This window comes from Sminthopsis crassicaudata, chromosome 4, assembly GCF_048593235.1.
Source record: "Sminthopsis crassicaudata isolate SCR6 chromosome 4, ASM4859323v1, whole genome shotgun sequence".
Classification (NCBI taxonomy): domain Eukaryota; kingdom Metazoa; phylum Chordata; class Mammalia; order Dasyuromorphia; family Dasyuridae; genus Sminthopsis; species Sminthopsis crassicaudata.
In genome coordinates, this window is record NC_133620.1 from 349,583,888 (window position 1) to 349,602,407 (window position 18,520).

General features: G+C 47.4%; 1 protein-coding gene across 1 annotated transcript in view; it reads left to right on the top strand.

The window, feature by feature from the left end:
- Positions 1-250: 250 nt before the first annotated feature.
- Positions 251-18,520, top strand: part of LASP1 (LIM and SH3 protein 1) — a 57,534-nt gene continuing 39,264 nt past the window's right edge. Inside the window, exons 1-2 of the mRNA XM_074261350.1 lie at positions 251-505; positions 10,072-10,166. Of these exons, the coding sequence (XP_074117451.1) occupies positions 437-505; positions 10,072-10,166 (164 nt within the window). The 5' untranslated portion in view covers positions 251-436. The remainder of the gene's footprint in view (positions 506-10,071; positions 10,167-18,520) is intronic.

Here is an 18,520-nt window from a genome sequence, read left to right on the forward strand (position 1 = left end):
CCTTAACCGCTATGGACTCAACGTGGGTGTGTGTATGAGTATGTGTACGTGTGTGTGCCCTGGCCTCCCTGGGGTCGCCGCCCCGCCCCCTTCAGCCCCTCTCCCCTCTCCTCTCCTGGGCTCGCCCCCGCGCTTCCCCTTAAGCGCGCCTCGCTCGCGCGCCTCGCTCGCTCCCGGGCTCCTCTCGGAGCGCGTCCCCGAGTCGGCGGCGGCGGCCGCGCGCTCCCCGCCCCGGTGCAGCCCTCCTCCCGGCCGTGTTTATTAGGGGAAGCAGGGCGGAGGCGGAGGCCAGTTCCCCAGCTCCAGCCGCCGCCGCCGCCGCCGTCGCCGCCGCCGCCGCCGCAACACCCAGCTCGCCTGGGGACGGAGGGGAAGACAGGAAGCAGAGCTCCAGACTCTCGAGCTTGGGCGCCCCCGGCCCGCTGCGCGCGCCACCATGAACCCCAATTGCGCCCGGTGCGGCAAGATCGTGTACCCCACGGAGAAGGTGAACTGTTTGGACAAGGTGAGCGGGCTGCCGCCGCCGCCGGGCTGCCCCCCGGGCTGCATCCTAGCGGCCGGGCGGGGCTCCTCGAGGAGGACTGCCGGGCCCGGCCGCTGAGGGCCGCTCCTGCGGGCTCCGGGCGGGCTGAGGGGCGCCCCCCCCCCCCCCCCCCCCCCCCGGCTCGGACAATTTAAGGGAGCGGAAGGGAGGCGCGGAGGGAGCGGACCTCTGGGGGCAAGGGTGCCCAGCCCGGGGGGAGCACTCCGGCCTCCAGCTGTTGGGGTTCGGGGCTGGATGCCTCTATTCGGGGTCTCCCTTTGGGGGGCGTTCGTGCCTGTCCGGGGCCGCTCCGGGAGGCGGCGTGGGCTTGGGATTGGGAGAGGCTCCAGTTGCTAAAGGGAGGGGTAGGGGAGCCAGACTCCAGGACTTTGGGGGGATCGGACTTGAACCCCCCATCCCCGGGCTCCCCCCCGGGCCCCCGGGAAGGAGCCGCTCCCTCTACCGCGCCGAGCGCCAAGTAGGCGGAAGCGCCGGACCGGGGGGAGGGGGCGGGGCAGAGACGGGGGGCTCCGTTACACTGTCCCTTTCGGGTGTCTGACCCTCTCCCCAATTCCGGGGTCTGTAACTGTGGCCAGCGTGGAGCCTGGGAGCCCCGGGCTGGGCTTCCGCCGGTGCGTGTTTGTGGGCAGGAGAGGGGGTCCCGAGATAAGAGCCTCTAAGGAGAGGCGGACCGAAGCACCCCCCCCCCCGCCCCCAGGTTCAGAACTCGCTCCCCACTTCCTCTCACCCCCCGAAGGTGAAGCCCCCGGACCGGTGCAGCCCGCAGCGGGGCGAGGCGAGGCCTTTCGGACGCCCCTTGGAGTGGATGGAGATGAGGGAAGAGTGGGGGGGCGGCTGTCCTCAGGTGGGGTCAGGGAGCCGGCTGCAGAACAAAGAGTGGCTGGCTGTTCGGGAGGTGGCGGTGGGGAGGGGGAACCCAAGAAATGGGGGGGACGCTGCTGGGAGAGAAAGTGGCCTTGGGGAAATTCCTTCACACGGGGGTGGCCTTTAGGAAATCTCCCCTCCCCCCACACCTTAACTTGCTCATCTGATTCCCATTAGTCTCTTTGGGGGCTTGGGTGGGGACGTGGAGCGCGGTGTTTTCAATTCTGGGTCCCTCCTGGCTGTTGTGCGAGTTCCATTTAGGAAATCCAACATGTCCCTACACTCCCTCTCCTCCCTCCAGGTAGTTCCCCGGAGCCACGTCCACCTGACGACCTTGGGAACGTGCCTTTGTCCTAGTCCCTTCCCTCCTTTCCTATCTCTTCCCCTCCCTCCTCCCTTTTCAGGCCTCCCTGTTCCACCGCTTCTCCGTTTTGCCCCAGAACCGTTCTTTGGGGGACTGGGGGAGGGGAGGGGCAGCCGGCTTGGGCTGGGCTTTCCAGGCCAAGTTTGTTGTGGGACTTTGGCTGGTTTTTCTTTTGGAAGGGCAGGGATAGCTCACTGGACACTTTGTTTCTTCCCCTTCCCCTCCTCCCCTTCCTGCCTGACTTCCTTGCTGTCCCTTTGGTCCCTGAGTCAGAGGGTGAGGGGGTGAAGTTCTCCATTCCACCAGAACTGGCCCCTGGAGCTCTGGGGGCTGGTGTCCCTGCCTGGCCCTGCACGGACGGGAGCTGGGGGAAAAGTGGCCTTAGGAGAGTTCTGCTTCTGCACCTCTCCCGTGCCTGGTGCCTTACTGTTAGATTGGACACCCTGAGGGAGACATCTAACCAGAACTGAGACCCATTGTACCCTGGTCTGACATTTGGGGGGTGTCAAGTAGACTTTATGGGGATGTGGCTCCCTTCCTTCCAAGAAAGGAATACAGGGAAAAGAACCCTAGTTCTACATCAGGTGAACTACTACTACTGGACAGTTACTACTGTGTGACTTTGGACAAAGAACTGAAACCTTCCTGGAGCCTCAGTTTTTTTTAATCTGTAAAATGAGGGAGTTGAACTAGCTGGCCAGTAGGGTCCCATCTGTGTATTAGGAGTTAGGGAGTGTTTTGGGGAGAGAAGGCAGCAAGGGATGTGCCCACTCCACACAGTGCTGAGTTGCAAGGTGCTCTTGGTTCCTTGAGCCCAGCCCAGCCAGTTTGGAGGAACTGAGAGAGCCCTTTTTGGCTTAGTGAGTGGGAGGAAGGAAAAGTAAGGTCAGGAATAGAGAGTTCCAGAAAGGGCCCTGTGTTCCTCCTGGCTTACAGATTTGCCCTCTCCTGACGCTCCTTTTCCTTGGCTGGAAGAGGAAGTGTAGGTGAACTTTAGTCTTGTCTTTGGGACTCTTCCTTAACCTCCTCCCCTCCCTCTGCCCTATGTGAAAGCACACAACCTCTTTTACTGTCCCCTCCAGAATAAGCTGGCAAAAAGATTATATCCCTTTGCCTCTCTGACCCACCTTACGTACCAAGGCGTGTGAACAGTTTAGGGGATCCTGGCAAGCGCAAGCTATTTCCCCCTCCCTGCTCCAGAGTGGGTCCTTGAAAGCAGCTGGACGTGAAAACTGGCATGGAATAAACAAATGCCACCCTTCAAGCTGTAACACAGTGTGTTTTAGTTCCTGCAGAACAGGCTCTAACTTTCCTTGTGTCCCTGAGGATGGGAGAGGTGGTCTAACAATCTGTAGGCTCCCATTTGGGGCATGAGAGCCCATTTTTGGTTCTACCCTCCCCTGTGGTGACGGGTAACCCCTAGGAGTTTGCCTTGCACCCCAAGGTGCACAAATAAAATACCTTTAAAAGGGAGTGAATTTTTTTTCCCTTAGATATGGGAAAGGTAATTTAGAAGCAGAGGAAGGAACAAGATGATCTCTGGAGAGGAATAATACTCCCTCTCTTATTTAGGATACAAGGAAGGAGGCTTGGCTTCCTCTGCCCTGTTTCCTTGATATATATGAGAGAACTTCAAGGCTCTGGCCTAGTCCTCCGGCTATAGCCACGAGTGTGGCAGAACTTTTAATACCTGGGGTGGAAGGGACTTTGAACCTCCCATGCTCATTCCCTTTTTTCTCTTCCATCCTCAGCTGGTTCTTTCTCAGATTCTCTACCTGACTTTGGGCTCAGATACTGTGGAAAACTTAAAAGAGAGAGGCATAGTTTCTTAAAAGCAAGAATATGAAAAAGTAAAGGGAATATTTCCCCTCTCCCCCCAATTTTTCCACTAGAGTTTGGGACTCTATCTTTGAGGCCACAGTAGAGCTAGTAAAAGTTGTTTTGGAGGATGCCTCAAGGCTGAAGTCTGACTTTTCTAAGACCAAGAGTCACTTTATCTATCAGTCTCTTTCCTTCCCTCTTCCCCCCCTCCCCCCACTCCCCAAATCCCTTCCCATTTTGTTTAATGTAAACTGAGTTGAGTAGAGGCCTTATTGTTTTCCGAGTCTAGACTGGGAAAAAGTACTGAGATCTGGGAGACTGAGACATTAATCATTCATTTATTATAATAATCTTTGTACTGGTTGCTTAACAAAAGGTCCATTTGGGGAGGGTCTTTTACCTAAGTTTTTCTTGAAAACTAAGCTAAATTGGTGACTTTACTGAGATTGAATGACTACTGTAGGCTCTGGAAGAGGAAGGAAAATGTTTCCCCGGGGCATGGAAGGGGAGGGTCAGGCTTCATGCCCTAGCTGTGAGTCATTGTGTAGCCTGTAGGTACTAGGTATGTGGAAAGGGGATTCCACCATCTGGAAATTTAAGACCACCGAAGTGTTCTGGAGCAAGCCTTTCTCCCTCTTCTAACTCTATTGCAAATTATTTAGTTCTTTTTTGGTGCAAACAGTATTCATTCTGGAGGTGCTGATGTTAATGGGATTCAGAAGAGTTGTGGAGCCATTGTCAGAAGGGGGAAAGGGAGCGAGCATTTATAAATTGATTGCTCGATGGCAAGCACGGTGCTAGGTACTTTAGAAATATCTCATTTAGTAGCAAGCTACACAGAGAAGCCTTGAAGCCTCCCTGAGGGAGGCTCTGGGAAGGGAAGAGGTTGTGCAATGAAGGGCCCTGCTTGACCATTCATTTTAGTCTGAGAGAACCAGAAGTAAACAATGGACTCAATTTAAAGTAAGGAGGGATTTGTTGTATTCTTAGATGGACTTTGCCCCCTAAGAGTCACAGGACTAAGTTCCTGAAAGTTTGATACCCTTTAAGAAAGGGAAACTGCTTTCTGAAGAAGGCACTTGGGTAGTGTAGTGCCTGGAGGCCGGGGAGGAGATGGAGCTTTTTGTGGGCTCAGATCTAGTTCCCTAACTGTTTCCTAACTGTCTTAGGGTCATTCTTTCAACATAGCCTGGGAGTACCCTCTCTACTCAAAATCTAAAATGCACTAACATCCAGGTAATTGCTGATTTTTCTTAGTTCCATGTCTTCCATTCCTTGGGTTCTTTTTGGAGGTGTGGAGACCTGGTTTTGGCCCTATCCTAACTAATCCCTTCCTTTAGCCAAATAGAACTGAGGACTCTTTAGGTTTTTCACATTCCCATATGGGACCGGCAAGAATTAGACCAGGAGCTTCAGCAACATCTTCTTTTTGATTTCAGCCCCTTCCTCATCATTTTATTAAAAATGTTCTTAAGGAAAGGGCTGAATAGTAACATCCTGTCTGGGAGACTGTCTTCCTTGTCCCAAAGATGGGATGTCAATGATTTTATCCCTAGCCTTTTTTTTTTCTTCCTTTATATCTTACCTCTTATTTTCCTTAGAAACATGCTGTTCTCAACTCCTGGGTGCTCCGATTATTGGCTGGACATCCTGGGAGCTAGGGCTAAGGTAGAAAGAACACCTGGGATGGTGGGGAGAGGGGAGTCCTGCTCCAAAAGTCCTAGGTCACTGGGTGTTTCTGTGTGTATGTGTGTGAGAAAGTGGGTCACGGTCTGGATTTTGGAGAATGTTTTTCCTGGCAGGCTTGTCTTTGGAGAGGAGGAGGGGCCCCAAGCAGGGGCATTGGCAAAGACCTTCTGACTGGGTGGTGTCGGAATCGGGGCACTGGGCCAATACCTCCCTCTAAGGGGGCTAGAGGGTGTGTGTGGGGGAATATTGTGAGGGAAGAGGGTGATCCCTTTTCCAGGGGGCCAAGTTATAACTTGCTCGGTTTTCTCTTTTTCTTTTCTTTCTTTTTTCTTCCTTTCTCCCTCCTTTCCCTCCTTCCTTTCCCTCCTTCCTTTTCTTTCTTCCTTCCTTCCTTTCCCTCCTTCCTTTCCCTCCTTCCTTTCCCTCCTTCCTTTCCTTCCTTCCTTCCTTCCTTCCTTCCTTCCTTCCTTCCTTCCTTCCTTCCTTCCTTCCTTCCTTCCTTCCTTCCTTCCTTCCTTCCTTCCTTCCTTCCTTCCTTCCTTCCTTCCTTCCTTCCTTCCTCCCTCCCTCCCTCCCTCCCTCCCTCCCTCCCTCCCTCCCTCCCTCCCTCCCTCCCTCCCTCCCTTCCTTCCTTCCTTAGAATAATTTCAGTTCTAGCATTTATTAAGCACCTAGCATAAAACTGGCTTTGTGCTAGTCCCTGGCGGAGACAAAAAAAAAAAAAAAAAAAAAAAGAATGAAACCATTCCCTGCCTTCCCGACACTTATAGAATTTATGGCTTACAAAGTATTTTCTGCTTGGTTTTAGTGATGCAGAAATTGAATTGAAGTAGATAGAGAAGAGAGTCTAAGGTAATCAAGTCATTCAGTCCTTAAATTTTCACCATAACTCTTTGCCCGGATAAAGATAAAAGCTAGTTCACCCATTCTAATGAGGGAGATAACAGAAATAACTAGATAAATGAGTGAACTTTTGTGGTTGGGAGTTAATCTCTGTAGAGAGAGGAAGGCTGGGAGAGGGGGGAGATCAGGAAAAGTTTCTTGTAGAAGGTAGGACTTAGGCTAAAGCTATTAAGTATTAAATGTCTAAGGCTGCATTTGAACTCAAGTCCTTTTGAATTTAGGGTCAGTCCTCTATCCCTGAGTTAAATCTTGAAGGAAGTCTAGGGAACTGAGTCATAGAGGTGAGAAGTGAAAACATTGTAGGAGGCATGGTAGATTACCTTATAAAAGGAACAAAGCCAGGACAGAGTAATTTTCTTTTGGGGGGGGGGGTCCTGTTAAAGTCTGGGGCAAGATTCAGACTTGGTCCTCTTTACTTCAAGAATGAAGCTTTATCTACTAGCTGCTCCTGAAGTTTTCTGGCTTTGGGAATCCATCCTAATTTCCTTGGCTTGACAAGGCTGACTTGTGGTTATGGTGACTCCAGCCAGAGCCAGCATCCTCAGTGCTCCCTTATCCCTCTGGGCCTTTTAGGAGACTAGGAGAATCTGGAGAGATTCCTTTGGATCTCAGAGTTTTCTTTGGGAGTCTCCCTATTAAAAAGCAAATACCTCTGGGTATTGAGGGGTATTTCCATTTACTTTCAGGGTATTAGTTGACTGCTCTCTTGAGAATGGTTCTGGAGGAAGGGTAGCTGTCAGATCCAGAGCTGGCAAATTGAAGATTTGGCTTTAGGCTCACTTTGGCTTCTGGTAGCAGCCCCTCTTTAGCTAAGATTCTCCCCCATCCGAGTCCCAGGGAAGAAGGGCCACAAAATAAATGTGAGGATGCTGTTTTATTCCAACCTCCTAATTTAGTTCAACTCCTAAAAAGTCCAATCTTTTAATTTTATTTAGGAGGAAACTGAAGCTCAATGCAAGCATTTAAAAGGCATAGTTCTCCCAAATCCCAATAGAAGGGGGAAGGGGAAAGACCTTGCTTGCCTGAGGGCCAGGAGCCCAAAGGTCAGTCCCTGTGGAGGCCCCTCTGTTGGCAGTAAACTAGGGAAAGCTATTGCTGGGATTTACATCTCTTTTGTATCTGGTTTGACTCTCCCCCCAGCCAGGAATTTCAACTCTGTTACATTGTTCCAGCCTCTGCAACTCTGGACAAGTCTCCCCAACAGCCCTTCCCCAGTTTTTCCATCTCTCACTCTTATCCTTGCTGTCCCTGATCCAGATCCCCCGCAATAGATGTGGGAAACAGGGCTGGGTGAGATGGGCCCAGTAGACTCCTTTAGAGACTGATTCAAGAGAGATGGGAGGGAGGGGGGAAATGAGATAGGGCTGTAAGTGGGAGGATGTTTGCTATTCTGGTAGTATGTCGGAGCAGGCAAAGGGGGTTTCAGATCCCCTTAATCCAACTCTGATGTTCAGATGATGCACTGAGACTCCAAAAAAAAAAATGAGCTGCTTAAAGTTCACTATCTTCACTGTGCCTTCTCCTGAGATTATTTCCAGTTTGTCCTGTATCTTACATGTATATAGTAACCTTATGGTTATACCCACTTCCCCACCCCATTAGATTAGGACTTCCTTGAGAGCCCTTTCTTTGTATCTCTAGCTCTTGGCCCATTTTTGTGATCAGAGAAGCCCATGGGGCTTTCTTGCCAAAGATACCAGAGTGGTTTGCCATTTCTTTCTTCAGTGCATTAAAGCAAATAGGTTAAGTGACTTGCTTACTTAACCTAGTATCTGAGGCCAGATTTGAACTTGGGGAGATGAACCTTCCTGACTTCAGGTCTGATCCTCTATCTACAGGGCCCCTATTTGGCACATAGTAGGTGCTCAATGAGGGCAGTTGGGTACACTGTATAGAGTGCCAGCTACATGGCACATAGTAGGTGCTTAATAAAAGCAGGGGGCACAGTGTACAGAGTGCCAAGACTAGAGTCGAGAAGATCCATCTTTCTAAATTCAAATGTGACTTTAGACGCTTACTACCTGGGAAGTCACTTAATTTTGCCTTAGTGTTGTCATCTGTGAAATGAGATGAAAAAAGGAAATGGCAAACTACTCCAGTGACTTTGTTAAGAAAATCCCTAATGGCAGCAGGAAGAGCAGGACAATAACTAAACAAAGATATTTAATAAATGTTTGTAGACTTATCTGGGACCCAGGGTTCTTTTGTCCATATCCCACTGAAGTCCTCCTCCTGAGCTCCCACCCTGCCTGCCCTCTCCTATATTCTCTTCCTGGGACAAAATCCCCCTAGTAAAGCTGACTGGCACTGAGGACTTTTTCCTGCCAGGAACTTAGACTTTGTGACCTAGACCAGAAGATAGGGCTCTCTTGACAGGACTGCTCACTGCTTTCCCTTTTTGAGTCTGATCCAAGAGAAAGAAGCTGCCCCTTCCTCCCTAGCAGTTGCTTCTTAGCAACTGAGCCTTTAGCTTTGCATAAACAATTAGTACTCCAAGGGCTGGTGGCACTTGGACAGGCTGGGGGTGGGGAGCTACTGATGAGGGATTGCTCTCTCCTTTAGGGGGCCAGTCTTGCTGGGAAGTATTTGGACTTAGAAAATCATTTGAAAATGGTACTTTGTCCTTTCTTCTCCCCACCCTGTCCCCTTAGCACTCATCACTTATTTTGTGCTCTGACTTGTAGGAGGCAGGAGACCAAGCAGTGCCATTCCTTAATTATGTGAACCTTGGTCCTGCTCTCTCTGAGCCTCTTCGAGGTTGTTGTTCAGTCATTTCTATTATGGCTGATTCTGTGATCCCATTTGTGGTTTTCTTGGCAAAGATACTCCAGAGATTTGCCATTTCCTTCTCCAGCTCATTTTACAAATGAAGAAACTGAGGCAGGCAGGGTTAAGCCACTTGTTATACTGGTAATAGGTATTCAAGGCTGAATTAGAACTCTAGACTTCCTTCTCTAAAACATTAGACTAGTAGGGTCCTTTCTAGCTCCAACTTTCCTTAGAGATTCTGAATAGAAGGGAAGTGAGACCCTCTTAGAGACTTCCTCTTTCCTTGGGGGCTGATTACCTAAGTCTGTTTTACCCTTCTTCTGCCTTCTGTTAGCTCCACTGGGTCAGTTTTTGAGAAGGCGTTTTGGCTCTTACTGGTAAATGTATGAATTGCTTTGGCTATATAAATGGGAGTGTGAATGTACTTGGCAGTGATATTCTCCCTAATGTAGAATTCCCTGCTGTGCCTCCCAGCCTGCTCAGGTGTGGGAGACTGGGAAGATCACTACTACCAGCTACTTGTTTCCTGTCTGAAGGACTTATTTAGGACTGGGAGAAACCATCTAGTCCAGTGGTCTGGGAAAGTGTTTTTTTAATATTTGTTTGTATTGCAATATAATTTCTTTGTAGTCCTATATGTTTTATTTTATGCACTTAAAAAAATTTATTCTGAAAATTATTCTCTAAGGCTTCACCAGATTGCCAAAAGTCCCATGGCACAAAAAAAAACTCTTAGGATCTCTTAGATTTAATTCATTGCTTTTCATGTTGCAGAGGAGGAAATTGAAACAGTTTGCCTGTGGTTACACAGCAGAGACTGCATTTGAACCCAGGTCCCTCTGGCTTTAAACCCAGTGCTGTATGCAACTCTGCTGAGAGGAGACCCTGTGAAATGAAATATCCTCAGGGTTTTAGCTGTTTACTCTTTTTCCCATAATGCAACAAAAACCTATGCCAGTGGCTCATCTGTTCAATGTATTTTTTCCCACCCAGTGAGTGAGAAGCAAGGTCTTTGTGCCCCTGATATTAGTTGTAATTTTTAGAGAAGGGAGAAGAGTATCTTCTCCTAGGGAGGTATTCTGAACTTTATTTCAGCCTTCTTTCTCCTTGCCCACAGTACTGGCACAAAGCATGCTTCCACTGCGAGACCTGCAAGATGACACTGAATATGAAGAACTACAAAGGCTACGAGAAGAAACCCTATTGCAATGCGTGAGTATAGGGCTCCAGGAAGTGGGGAGGGAGAGGGAGAGAAAAGGACAAGGAGAGAAAGAAAAGAGGGGAAGAAACAAGAAGGAAGAAAAGAGGGAGGGAGAAAGGGGAAAGAACAGGAAAAGGGAGGAAAAGAAAAGGAAAGAGAGGGAGGAAAGAAGAGGGGAGAGAAGAAAATAAGTGAAAGAGGGAGGGAGAAATGACAATTGGGCTATTTTATTGAAATATTTGAGTGAAGTCAGGTTGAGTGTTTGCAAGGGACATTTATCCTTTCCCTTTGGCTTGTTCCTTAGTTTCTTCTTATCTCCTCTTTCTTCCTTCTGATACATATAGACTCCCTTTGGCCTGGAACATCTTATGCAAACCTCCTCTATTTCAGAAAAATCCCTTCTCTATTTCTGCCTCTTTATCCTCCATGTTAATGGCACTCCCTTATCCCAATCTCCTGTCTTACTGGTAGCCTGTGTTGCTGCCCAGCACCATTTCTCCCACTTAGCCCCTCATTTCAGTGGGGTGCTGCTGAACTGGACACACTCCCTCTCCCTGGAACCAATGACTATTATGTCTTAGGAGAAAAGTCTGTGTCTGGGGAGGGCTGAGAAGAGAAGACAGACAGACAGAGATAGACAGAAAGTGTTTTTCCTGTGGGTGTTTTTCCTTGGCTGTTGCTATTCAAGTCTTGTGTGGAGGAAGAGCCCTTTTCTATCCTTTCTCTTCCTCCTTCCTTCGCTTTTAGCTGACCTGTTATCATTACAGTGCAATAGAGAGAAGCTTGGGTTTGGAGGCTGAGGACCAGAAGTGTCTGTCATCCCTGAGTCTGCCTCTCCATCATATCACTTCCCATTTAGCAGCTTCTCCTTGGAAAAACAGGGATTTAAGAGGAGATAATTTCCAAGTGTATTTCCAGCTCAAACTTTCTGATGTGATCATAATTCCTTCCACAATGGCTGTTCATTCAGCAAGCTCCACTACACACATGCATTTATACACATGTACATATTTATACACACATGGGTAGAGACACATGTGTGGGTGTGTGTACACAAACATATGCACACACAGTAACCAGATATGGTGGTAAATCCCTATGATCTCTGCAGCTGGGGAGGTGGAGGCTGCTGGATCTTTTGAGTTCAGTTGGGAGAAAGCTAGTCCATGTCCCCACTAAGTTCAGCACCTGTAAGATGAGTCCCAAGGGGTGGAAGGGCACTAGACTTTGGGGGAAGAACTAGCCCAGCTCAGAGAACAGAGCAAGTTAAAGCTTCCATCTTCCTAAATCTTAGTGGCCAGATGTATTTCTTGCCTAGATGAGATTGAAGAAAACAGGTTCAACATGAATAAGGAATAAACAAATGTTGGGGTTTTTCCCCTTAGTTGGGGAGAAGGGGTGCTCACTCTGCCTGTGCACACCATTCCCATAATTAAGAAAGCAGTTATCTAGGGCAGAGATATCCAATGTACTAGCTGCATGTGGTCTGCAACATTCCTATGCCACAGAAACTAGATTAAAATGTAATTGTAATTGGGAAATATGTTGCAAAAATCAATTTAGATACAATAAAACATAGATGATATTAATGGTGGTTTTCTCAGTCATTATGTGGCCTGCTGAGATCCTTCTTATGAAAGTTGGTGGCCCCCATTTCTGTTTGACACCATTGATCTAGGGCATGACCTAGGAGAAAATATGGTACTGGATTTAAATGGTTGCTCTACCATTTACCAGCCCTGTGATCCTGGATAAGTCATATTTCTATGCTCTTTCTTTATCTGTAAAATGGGGACATTATAGTGATTTTTTTTTCTTCTTCACTATAATGAAAAACTTAATGTGAGAGAACTCTTGTATAATATACGGTTTCAGAGTCACTGACTGTGTTTACCTAGGATTTTTTGGGGGGGGAGGGAAAAGGGATAACGGTCTTTTTTCCTCCCAGTACTGCTATATTAGGGTTAAATGACTTGCCTGTGGTCACATAACTAGTATATAGTAGGTATAATCCATATCTAGGTTTTCCTGATTAAAAGCAAGCTGCTGTGATCCCTCTGGCATTAGGCTAGGGTGTTTACTTCTTTTGGATGGTACTCTTCTTGGGATGAGGTGAGATGGGGTGGGGATGGGGTTATTTGAGGCAGAGGACCAATCATTCAGTCTTAATTCTTGGCTTGGGCCGGGCACCTTTTCCCATCACAGGATGTAAATAGAGGCTTATTGTAGGCAAAATGTGCTTGGGAGAAGTGGTCAGGACTTGGGAAATTTGTTTGGGTGGAGGGGACCCCTTTCTGCATTATAAGAAATCCATAATTATAAGTCGTTTCCCCACTTAATTTCTGGGGATTAAAATTCTTTTCTGATGATGGGGGGCTAGAAGGGAGAGGGATGGTCTCCCCCTACCCCTCCCAACTGCCTGCCCTTATTCCACCCCCCCAGCTTCCTCTTCTTTCCTAATAAGCCTCTCCTCTTTGACACCCCCCCCCCCCCAAAGGGAAATGGGACATTCTTCACATTCTTCAGGGCTCACACAAGTCTAGTAGAGGCTCTGGTTTTCAGCAGCTTCCTCCCAGCATGGGGGGTGGGGGTAGAAAGAGCAGTTAACTCCTCGGTGACTGGGTGTTTTTGTCTGCTAGTGGTCCTGGCTGAAACAGCCTCTGAGCTCCTCTCCTAAGACAATGTCTTATTTTGTACCAATATAGTCTTCTGAGAAGTGTCCCCTAGTTAAGAACTCCATGCGTGTTGATGGTGAGTGACTTAGGCTTTGTTTTTTCTCATTCTCAGCAGATACTGTGGTTCGTTCTTCTCACTGGGCTAGGACAGTAGCATCAGGACCTGAAGGATGCTGAAATGTCAGTGGGGGCCCAACTGGCTGGTTAGGGGGAGGAGGAGGAAGACAAGAAGCTATTCCATTTCCTTAGCTGAATCCTATAACCCGACGGAGCACAGAGGTCTCTTGTCTCACCCCTGGCTCTGGGCCAGACAGCAAGCTTTTTTCCCCCTCTTTTCTTTTTCCTTTTGCCCAGGCCCTGAGCTGGAGGAAGGGAACCACCTTGCCAGTCTTAATCCAATCAGCTGATTCTGCCCCTCACAGGAAGGAAGCCTTATCCTAATTCTCAGCTCTGATTCTACATGTCTCCAGAAGTTTGAGCCGTCATTCCCCTCCAAAAAGCCCCCCAGAACGTAATAGTTCTTTGCTACCAGTGTTTCAGGAATCTGTGAGGCTCTTCAGCTCTAAGCTTGTCTCCCAGATGCTGTTCCCTTGTCTCTAGGAAAGTTCAAACAGGGAAATGTTCTTCACTGGGCTCTGTTGTCTGATAGAGTATTTTTCTACTGTCCTTGCTTCTGCCCCAGGGAGAAGCTCCCCAGGAATTGGAGCTGCATACTTTCATGGGATTGTGAATTTAAAAGCTGGGAAAGAACTTCAGAACTACTGAGTCGAATCCTTTCATCTTACGGAGTAGGGAATGAGACCAGATAGGGTGAATTACTTGCTTAAAGTCACACAGGTAGCGAATGGAGCATGGATTCCTTGGCAGATCTTCCAGCTTCAGACTCACTGCTTTGGGAGGAAGCTTGTAGGTTCTGTTGCCCACTTGCCAGGATGCTGACTCCAGAAAGCCTCTGTCTCGGGTTCATTTGGTCTAAGTACAGGCTGTCATCTCTCCCTCTGCTTTCCTACTACCCCCTCTCCCCGGGGGAAAGAAATAGCAGTGACTTCTTTGTTTCCCTTTGCTCAGCCCATAGACCTTCAGCATCTTGGGAGGCTTTGAGTCCAGCCCCATGACCCGATTTTCCCATTCTGGGCCGAGCTTGACAGCTTATGTCCAATCAGCCTTATGCCAAACCAAGGGCAAGCAGACATCGTTTCTTACTGCAGCCCGTTGGTAGGAGTGGGATGTGTCCCACCCTCCTGTGTCGGGAGGAGAGATGAATGGGCAGGATTCCCTGGCCAGACTCCCAGGCCCCAGAGGAGCCCAAATCTTTGAGGGGAGCCTTGGAGGTGGGGGTTGGTGGGAAGGAGCTGCAAGAGAGGCGCTTTTTCTTCCTCCTCCTGTTGACTTCACAGGCTTGGGATGCGGCTTCTGGAAAATGTCTCAATCGACAAAAAGGCCTCTTCAGTTTCTTCAAATTTGGGGGGCGGGGGGAAGAAACCAAACTAGCGGCATTGGCTCCTTGCCAACAGCGAGCGTCTCTGGGCCCTGAGACTTCCCGTCTGTGATGGCACATCCAAGTGTGTTCCCAGAGAAGCTGGGGGATGGGAGTGTAGGGGGAAACTTGACAGAGTCTATATTGGAATATGAATACACACACACACACACACACACACACACACATATACATACACAAAAATACACAGATGTGTGTATATATAGTGTGTGTATGTGTATAAGTTTTCCTTCATATACACACATATATTCCTATATAACCTATGTCAAGTTTTCTTCCATATGTATACACACACATATATACACATGTGTGTATACAGCCTGTCAAAATTTCCCCTTACATATATACACACGTATACACATGTGTCTTTGTGTATATATAGCCTACGTCAGGTTTTCCCCCATACATATATACACACATGTGTAGCCTACATCAAGTTTCCCATACATATTTACATACATATATACATATACATACATATATACCCACGTTTGTGTGTATATATAGCCTACGCCAAGTTTTTCCCGTACATACATATATGTATATATATTGGAAGAGAAGCCTCCTGCTTGTTCTCACATCAGATTTTATCACTCCCAGAGGTGTAAGACACACATCCTTGTACACACGGGGATGAAGCTGGCTGGATATACATAGGTTTATAGAGAGAGGGCCCTGAAAAGTTTGTGTGAATGTAAATTGTTGGTAAGAAGGATTGTATTTTAAATGTGTCAGGTGGGGGAAGATGGGTCTAGAGCAGAGAATCTTTTATAATCCTCCCCTCTCTCAAGTCTTTCATCTGGCAAGAATTCTGTGTACTGAGTTTTCTTAAAGGGAGGCAGACACACAGGCCCTCTCTGAATCGCTTTGCAAATGGGGTGTCAGTTTACTTTTCTTTGCCACAAGCCCAGAAACAAGCTGTCATGGGGGGTGGGGGGAAGCTGTAGAATGAGCTTGTGCTTCCCTCCCCTGTTTGATCCATAAATAATTGGGAAAGGAGATGGTTTGCTGCTTTGGGGGACATAGCTCGGTCAAGAAAATCTGGTGGGTGGGACAAGAGGAACTTGGAGAGATTGTGGAACAGAGGAAGAGGGGCTAGATTAAGCCTCAGCTTCTTCCTCTGTAAAATGGGAATAGTAATAGTATCTACCTGCCAGGTTGTTGGGAATGAGACCATGAGGGAAAGTGCTTTGCAGACATTTTAGGACTATATAGATGTGAGCTATTCATTATTTTTATTGGTTCTGATTCTGCTACTAATAATACTTCTGTCATCTTGGGCAAGTCACATCATTTTTGTCATCTAAAATGAGGGGGAAGGGTTGGATTCTATGACTCCTGAGTTTTAAATTGATAATGTTATTAGGAAAAAGGGAGGCAACTCTGGGGACAGATGGGGGAAGGGAATGGTCGGAAGGAGCCTTAGTTCTAGTTGTCACTAATCTTGTGACCCCAGTTTTCTCACTTCTAAAATGGCCTGAACCCTACCCAGCCAGACCTGATACTTAATGGCCCCAAGAAATCTGCATGGGAGAAAGGGAGAGCTGAGGGAGAAAGGAGATGTCAATTCAGGGGGATAAGCTCCATTTGGGATTAGCTGGGACAGCCAGTCTGTTGGAGGAGCATCCTCTGGCTTGCTTGCCCCTCTGTCACCTTGTTCTGATTTCTAAGAAATTCATGGTGTGTTCTGGGAGAATCTGTTATGGGGTCAGGAAGAGAGGAGCAAGGTATTGTTGAAAGGGGGGAGAAAAATCACTGAATATAGACTGAGAGATGAAAGAGGCAGTCTGGGGAAGTCATCACCTGTCTGAAGTCACAGAGGTAGAAAGCATCAGAATCATGTTTGTGTCCTTTGATTTTGGAAGTTAACAAGCAGAACCATACTGCTTCCTGATCCACCCTTCCCGCTTTGACTCTTCCCCTTTACTCAAACATTTTCCCTGGGGCTTTGGGTGGGAAATCTTTGGCTTAGCTCTTCCCTCTCCCCTCCTCAGACTTCTCTGTTTTTAGGGGATATAACTGAGGAAGTTCAAGAAGGTGAAGCTTTGACTGGGAAATTGTCTGACCCTGAATGGAAGCTATACTCAAGGCTGCTAACCTTTTTGGAGCTGAGGGGGTTAGTGAGAGATTTATGTCATGGGATAGCAAGCTCATAAAACCCAGCATAACTTCCCAAATAACTAGAATAGTTTATGAAATGCCCCTTCTCACTCCCATCTCACGCCCAAAGAATCAGGTTTTTCCAATTAGAAGTGATTTTGAGAGTTTGTTCAGCCAATTCTTATTATAGTCATCCTTTACACATAATGGCAGTTTGGGATTTAGAACTCCCAGGACCTAGAAAATCTATGCACAGTTTTTTGACCCTTGCTTTGTCCCAGAAAAGAAGAAATTGTTTATATTTATGGTATTAAAAATTAGATATGTTTATATTATATATTACTATACATGTTTTATGCATTTCTGAATTTCTAAACCTTCTGTGTCATCTGCTGGCCGACGTGTTGTGTCTTCCTCAAAATTCTGCCCAAATTTCTATTTAATTTCTTATGTTGACCCATGTTAGATATCAAATATATATGCCATATATCAAAACTGTAATGGAGAAAGTCTTGATGTGGGAGGGATAACTATAGACTAGTTCCTCACATGGCATCTGTGAAATTTTTTTTTTAATATTGTGATAGTTTTCTTTTGTAATTCTACATTTCTCATGTTATTTTGTGTATTTAAAAACATTCTGAAAAGGAAGTTAATAGGTATCACCAGACTATCAAAGCTAAGATTTATGACACAGAAATGATTAAAACCAAGTGTATCAGAACCATTTTTCTTCCAGCCAACTGAAGATCTTAACTAGACTTCTTTTTGCCTTCATTGCCATAGCTGGTTCACCTTCTTGCGTCTCCTCATTCCTGAGGTCTGGGAAGGACTTGCCATTACTCCATTATCTTTGCTGCTGCTTCATTACGCCTCTTCTAACTCCCCACCCCTGTGGGGCAGAAAGTGAGGAACTGCTTCCAGGAACAGGGTTCCTGTTTTCTCAGGGAGTGTTTCTAGGAATGAGCAAGTTCTTCTGGAGTCAGGATGTTGAGGCTTTGGGTTATTTGAGAGATGCAGATTATTTCCTTTGTTTATCCTAAGCGGTTACCAGTACCACTTTTTGGGGGTCTAAATAAATAAGCTTACAGTTTTTGAAGGGGCTAGACTTAGTGGGAAGTTCACAATGGGTGGGGAATTGGGGAAGAGGGATCTGCGCTTATATCCCCACTGATTTCCCTTGGCCTTGTTGCTTTTCCTATCTTAGAAGCTTGTCTTTGGAAAGCAGGAAAAGTGAGACTGCTATCTTCTTTAGGAGGCTGTTCCCATAGTCCACGACCTTGAGAGCTCCAGTGGAGAGAGAATAATTTTCCCATCTACTCTTCCCTGTACTATCTCTCATCTATGGGTCAGAGACTGGACTGTTTTTTTCCCTCTGGGTCCTTTCAGTAGAGCTTTCCAGGTTAGCACCTTTGTTGCTATAGGCAGATTATAAAATGAGGAGAAAGGAGGTCTTCCTCCAGACTGATTGGCTGGCACTATTCCCTTTTTACAAGGCAATTGGAGCTGTGCCAGTGGGTTGGTAATAGTGGATTGGGTTAGGGGAAGCCTGTACTTTTGATCCTTCCCCTATTTCTGGGTGATGGTTGCAGAGGCCAGTACCTTTGGATGTCGTTCCCCCCCTCCCCCCAATCCTGACCTAGATGGCAAAAATGGTAGATCGTGGTAAGGCAAAATTGTAGGAATGGGAAGGTGGGGGCACTTGATGAATGCTGGCATGCCAGTGTTGCCCTTGCTGCTGTCACCTTAATCCATGCCTTGGATGTTAGCGTTGCTGGTAGCAACAGCTGTCACACCACAGGACCCCAGTTGCCTGTCTGTGTCTTCGTCTCATCCAGACAGGCAGGGAATAACTGTGTCTTGGTCTTAGCCTTGTAAATGCTGGATTTTTCCCCTCCCATTGGAGCTTTAGCTAGTTTTCTTCTTAAGATCTCAGCTTGCCCCTCTCCTCCTGGGTCTGTTTCCTTCTTCGGAGTTACGTAATCAGAGGATGATGATGATGATGATGATGATGATGATTGTGTGATTGGAGAGACAGTTCATGATGAAGTGCTGAATACTTGGAAACTGATTTAGGTTTAGGAGAAGAGAG